The sequence below is a fragment of the Myotis brandtii genome, unplaced genomic scaffold (genome assembly GCF_000412655.1).
Source record: "Myotis brandtii unplaced genomic scaffold, ASM41265v1 scaffold43, whole genome shotgun sequence".
NCBI classification, from domain to species: domain Eukaryota; kingdom Metazoa; phylum Chordata; class Mammalia; order Chiroptera; family Vespertilionidae; genus Myotis; species Myotis brandtii.
This window is the reverse complement of record NW_005366455.1, coordinates 1374140-1380028: the sequence shown is the minus strand read 5'-3', so window position 1 is coordinate 1380028 and position 5889 is coordinate 1374140. Positions and strand designations below refer to the sequence as shown.

The 5889-nt window shown below is 44.3% G+C and overlaps 1 protein-coding gene across 3 annotated transcripts in view; it reads right to left on the bottom strand.

The window, feature by feature from the left end:
• IDH1 (isocitrate dehydrogenase 1 (NADP+), soluble) overlaps positions 1-5889 on the bottom strand; it is a 20729-nt gene extending 14840 nt beyond the window's left edge. Inside the window, exons 1-3 of one of the 3 annotated variants that reach the window (XM_005874209.2) lie at positions 5853-5889; positions 4926-5011; positions 1541-1673 (exon numbers count right to left, since the gene is read on the bottom strand). In XM_005874209.2, the coding sequence (XP_005874271.1) occupies positions 1541-1662 (122 nt within the window). In that variant the 5' untranslated portion in view covers positions 1663-1673; positions 4926-5011; positions 5853-5889. Of the gene's footprint in view, positions 1-1540; positions 1674-2085; positions 2129-4925; positions 5012-5171; positions 5355-5852 lie in introns of those variants that run through there. The other 2 variants (XM_005874208.2, XM_014546071.1) reach the window with 2 other exon arrangements.

Below are 5889 nucleotides of genomic sequence, written 5' to 3'. Positions count from 1 at the left end.
GAGGAAAACAAAAGAAAGTAGAGCTTGAAAGGTCAAAATTGTGTCAACTTCATTTACAGTTTAACACAAGGATGTACCTCTATTATTTCCCCTTCTGCAAATAGTTGGTACTGCTCTTGGCGACTGATTTATTACAAATAAAACCTTTATAGGAAACAGAGGCTTGGAAAGACCTGAGAATCACGTTGTTCCCATTATACTTCTTGTCTTCTGAATTACAAGTCCAGTATATCTAGCAATGTCAAATTTAAAAAGAAGACTGATTGGCAACCCAACTGGCATGGCTTAGTGGTTGAGCGCTGACCTATGAACCAGGAGGTTATGGTTCAATTCCAGGGCCGGACACATGCGTGGGTTGTGAGTTCAATCCCCAGTGTGGGGGTGGGGGGCATGCAGGAGACAGCCAATCAATGATTCTCTCTCATCATTGATGTTTCTATCTCTCTTTCCCACTTTGAAATCAATAAAAATATATTTTAAAAATAGTAAGATTCATTGGCACATATTCAGGCACTCTTTCCAGGCTTTATTCAAAGGATTCAGCTGTATCTATGTAAAAAAGCTAGTTATATCCTGAAATCCCTTAAGATTATACTTTCTGAGTTTGCAATGTGGAGGAATAGTCATGGGCCACATATACCGCAACGGTCCCATAAAATTATAATGGAGCTGAAAAATTCCCGTCATCTAATGATGTCATAGCAGTGGTGAAGTTGTAGTGCAACACAATAATGGAGCTGAAAAATTCCCGTCATCTAATGATGTCGTAGCAGTGGTGAAGTTGTAGTGCAACACACATATGTACCATTGTTACAACTGCCTTCAGTAGTCAGGAGAGGTGAGGTGTGTGGCTGAGGAGCCACAGGGGAACAGAATTGTCTCCCCAAAATATGTCTCTTTGGCCTAAGGATCATTTTAGGCTGATTGATTTTAAGGAACAGACATGGGAGAAATTCTAAAAGCCAAGGAGAAGTGACCCCTTGAAAATACATTTACATTCGTAAGGGAACTCTCCATTTGTCCAGGGTGTCTCCCATTATACCAGGAAGAGGGGGGTGACCTCAGCTCCAGACTCTTATGAATGCAGAGGAGGAAGACCGAAATATGCCTCACACCTTACCCTTGTTTGCTGCTTAACATAGTAACCTCCTATAACTGACCTCCCCACCATTTTCTTTTGTCTTCAGCCAAAGACAGTGTTTAAGGTAGTGGCTTCAACCATTCTGGAGAGTTCCTCAGTTTTCTTGAGTCGCTCACACGTATATAGGAGGTACACATATTATTAGACTTTCATTTTTCCTTTAATCTCTCTTTTATTACTGGGATGTCTCAGCCAAGAACCCGGAAGGGTAAAGGGAAAATTATTTTTCTTCTCCTACAGAGCAAAAGACTGTATCACAGAGCCTAGGTGTGTAGTGGGCTACGCCATCCAGATTTGAGTAAGCACACGCTATGATGTTCGCACGACAGAACTGCTTAACCACACATTTCTCAGAATGTGACCCTGTCATTAAGTTGCACATGACTGTAATTCATTTACCTGTGCAGATCCAGGTCCACATAAGGAAAAATGAGTTTTTCTTTAATCAACTCCCAAATAATTCGTGTCATTTCATCTCCTTGCATCTCTACCACTGAACCGCCATGGATTTTTTGAGACATTTTCACTAAACCTTTAAAAAGAAGAAGAAGAAAAAAAAGATAAGATACACATCTTGTCATTTATTTCATTACTAGAGGCCCGGTGCATAGATTCATGCACATGGAAAGGAAATTAATTAGAAGGTGGCCGGCGGGGCAGGACTGGGTGAGACAGGCCGGACACACCCTGGAGTCATCCTGTGGTCCCTCCCCAGCCCCAATTGTGCACTGGTGGGGTCCCTTGACCTGACCTGTGGGGGGATCAGGCCGAAACCAGCAGTCTGACATCCCCTGAGGGGTCCCAGAGAGCGAGAGAGCACTCTGCAAAGTTGCTGCTGAGCAGCAACTCCTGCATTGAGTGTTGCTCCCTGGTGGTCAGTGCACGTCATATCTACCAGCCGGTCAGCCGGTCGCTTAGCCTTTTATATATATAGATAGTGTTACCTGGACTAAAGAGATCCCTTTGTCTGCATGCATCAAAGCCCAATTAGAAGCGAACAGGAGTTTGCAGCCAAGAAAGTAAGGGTTTATTACTTGAGGAAGTGGCCCATACCTGGAGTCACAGGTGAGCTAATGCTTAAAGACCCTGAACCATCATGTACTTCAGAGGGTGGATTATATTAGGGGGAAAATCATTCATCACGGTGACTAAGGGAGTTAGGGTCATGGTCAAGGTGATGGTCTCTACTGATTGGTAGGCGCTAGGGCAGAGGGTGGTGATCAGTGCATCTGCTCCTGATGTCAGCCATGGTGTTGCTTCATCTGGTTTCACCACTTTTCTGGGTCTGGAGCTAAAACACAACTGAGGCCTAGATGTCATCTTTAGTTTAATTGAAACTCTGTCTCTGTGGTCAAAAGACCCGAGGCCTTGTTCTTAAGATTATTTGATGTTGACCAGAACCTCATAGTCCTGAAGGCTTAATGCTTAAGGGACTGGACATGTAAGGGAGAAGGTGAGTCGGGTGCTGGATGAGGTCAGTTTGAATGAAAAGGAAAGAAAGAAGAAAAGATCATAGTAAAGAAATGAAGTTTCTGCACAGTATCACTCATATAAAAACAAAATAGAAACATTTGGGGACTACTAAAAGAATAATTCATGGTAGCATGACTGCATGAAAAGCTAATAGTAATTACAGTTACCATTAGCAATGAGCACATTCTCTACATAAAGCATTGTGTTACATGCTTCATGTGTGGTTTGAGTTAACCCTCGCAACAACCCTGAAAGACGGAATTATTTCCTTATTTTATGTTGATATAAGAGAAGTAGCTTTCCCAAGGCCACCTGCTAGAGCATCTGGAACCTGCTCCTGTAACATGCCCTCAGTAATGTAATCATTATTCGTGGTGATCGGTTTGTCTTGGAAAATAAGATTATTTCCACAATATCATGCTTATTTGAACACTTTTATTCAACTCCTCACTATACTGTGCCCTCAAGATGAGCAGAATGAGAGCTAATATTTCCCCTCTTTTAAGAGGCTGTTTTGGTTCAAATAACTACCTTCAAGGAGATGGGACAAGTTCTTGTGACTTATGTTTAAAGAACTTTTAAGTCTAAAAGCGAAAGATGAAGAATTCCTGGTGGAACTGCTTCCCTAGAGACAATATTAAATACTAAGGATGTGGAGCTAAATACAAGAGTGATTTCTCAATCAGAGAAATCTGTTTATACAAGGTCACTGCTCAGGACCCAAGCATGTCCCTGTCTTCTTCCTCAGTAACCCAACTCCGGTCCTGTTCTGCTGGCTGTTCGTGGGCAAAGGTAAGCTGTCAGTGCGTGGCATAGGGGAGGAGAATTGTCTCAGGAAGAGATGCCATTTTGAGGAACAGGGTGTGGGGGTGCACGCTTTGGAAAAGCAAGACTATGAGGCTTAAAGGAAGGCCCTGTCCTACGCATGTTCTCTGAGAGGCAGAGGACGCCCTGAGCCTGCTCAAAGTATCTGTTCCCTTTCCTGATGCACCAATGGGAAGTTTCCCTCCCCTGGCAACACAACTGCAAATTGCTTTTCCTCCCCTGCATGTATAGCTGACTTTAAAAATTATTAGGTAAACGGCCTGTAAACAGCCTCTCTTGAAAAGTTGAGCTCAAGTAGTTGGCCTTCAAATTAAAGGATGTCGTGATCAGTAGGTGGTAAGCCTTGGTTTCTGTGACAAGCCAGGATACCTTTCTAACCCCAGGCCCATTTTCACTTCCTAGGTTTGCAATTCTAGAATCCTGCTTATGTTACTATTACTGGGGAACCATCTGGAACTCAAGTAGAATAAAAGAAATGAACAAACTGGTGTGGATGAGTCAATTACTTCCCATTTGTAATTTCAAGTATGATTTACAGTACAGCTTAAAGTACGAGTATATGATTCAGGCACACGGATCCCACTGTGACACCTGTTCTTGCATTTACCGCAAAACAAAAAAGAGGCAGCAAACTTATCTTGGTCTTAATACTACATTTCCATGGCCATATTTCTATGTAGAATTATGCAAGAGTTATTACTTCGCTATTTTTTCCTGGATGGCAAATACAATTAATAGAAGGTCATACACTATACTTGAAATTTCAACACTGAGTGACAATATTTTTTAGTTAATTATTTCCTTCTCAGTTGAAGTAAATGTTTTGAGCAGTGATTGTTCTATATTCACAATGCGTAATTGAAGTATTTCAGGTTTTCCTCACATTACTTAACTAAAATTTTATCACTTGTTAACTAAACAACGGAAGCTTTATTGAAGACCCTGGCTTACTACAATGTAGGACATTATTTTATTTCTTTTAGATTTGAATTCCATGAGGTGGGCTTTAGGCCCCAGTGGATTCACTTGTCTACCCTTGCCCCTCAGATTTTCTATCTCCACCCAAACCCCAACTTCAGAAGGAAGGACTTTTCCACAGGTTGGTTTTTTTGTCTGAAAACAGCCTAATTCTAATCTTCTGACACACTTGTGTAACTCCAGTAAACAAGCCTGGACTAATGTTGACTAGTGTAAGAAAAAAGAGCTGCTCACCCTGTTTAATTTTTCATAAACCCCAAGTTTTTTTTAGCCATTTTTTAAAAAGCTGCTTTCATGAACTACAATAATCTCTGGGCAAAAAAATAGTCTCCTGCAGAGAAGACGCTGGAACTGAAAGAAATACGGAAGCAGTCAGTTGCAATTTATTATTGAAAATATTCCTGACTCATTCCCTCGCAATGCCTGCCTCTAAGATCTCCAAGACCAATTAAAAGCAGGATTGCCACATCAAAGAAAACACCGAAGGGGAGAAATTGCTAATTCTTACCTTTACCGTGAATCAGTTTCTAATCACTCCAACTCCTCTCAGTCTTGGGAACTCAGCTGAGTGCCGTTTATCTCCTAAAAAAACCCCTAAAAAAAACACCCCACAAATCAAACAGGGAATTAAAAAGACAGCACACAAACCCCTCTTGTCAGGAGGATTTAGACAGCCCGGCTTATCTGGTTTAAAGTACAGTGCGGAGTGAACCCAGAGGGGCGAAGGGCAGGTGCAGGTCTGTAGAAACCGTACAATTAAAGGTTAGGGGAGCACCGATCTCTGCGCGGCACACGCGGGAGGGTGCGTCCGGGTTCGCCGCCCCTTAGCTGGTCTTGAGGTTTGGGGTTCGCCGTCCCTTAGCTGGTCCTGAGGTTTGGGGTTCGCCGTCCCTGAGCTGGTCCAGAGGTTTGTACGCCCTTAAGTGACGCAGCGACCTGCTGGGGCTCCTCCCACCCCATGCCCCCCAAGCGGGGGCATTCTCCCTGCCGTCTGAGTTCGCAGCACACGCGCCCAAGCCGTCGGGTCCCACCTTTCTTTGTATTCGGTTCCCCTGGCCGCACGTTTTTCCCCCCTAAACCCACGACTCAGTCTTCTAGGTGTCTTTGCAATTTCCCGTCGCTCGGTTTTCCTTTCTGCATGCAGACCTGGGCGTCCACGGTCACTGCAGACAACTTTCCGCCGCCCCATTTCACCCTCCCGTGCCCGAGAGCCGGCCTTCTGCACATCCAGGCACCTGGCACCCTCTTCCTCCCCACTTCCCTTTCCCACGAGCAATACCTGGATTAACCCCGACCCCCTTCTTTGCGACCAGAACTCGCCGCTAAATTCCTTCCTCCAAACCCAAGATCTCTTTCTTCCTTCTCCCCAGCCGTGGGCGGACTCAGAGCCTCCCCCAAAATCAGGGCCCGGCCGCCCCTCGCAGCCTGCGGTTACCTGCAGGGTCGGGACGCCGGCGATGCGTCCAGGTGGG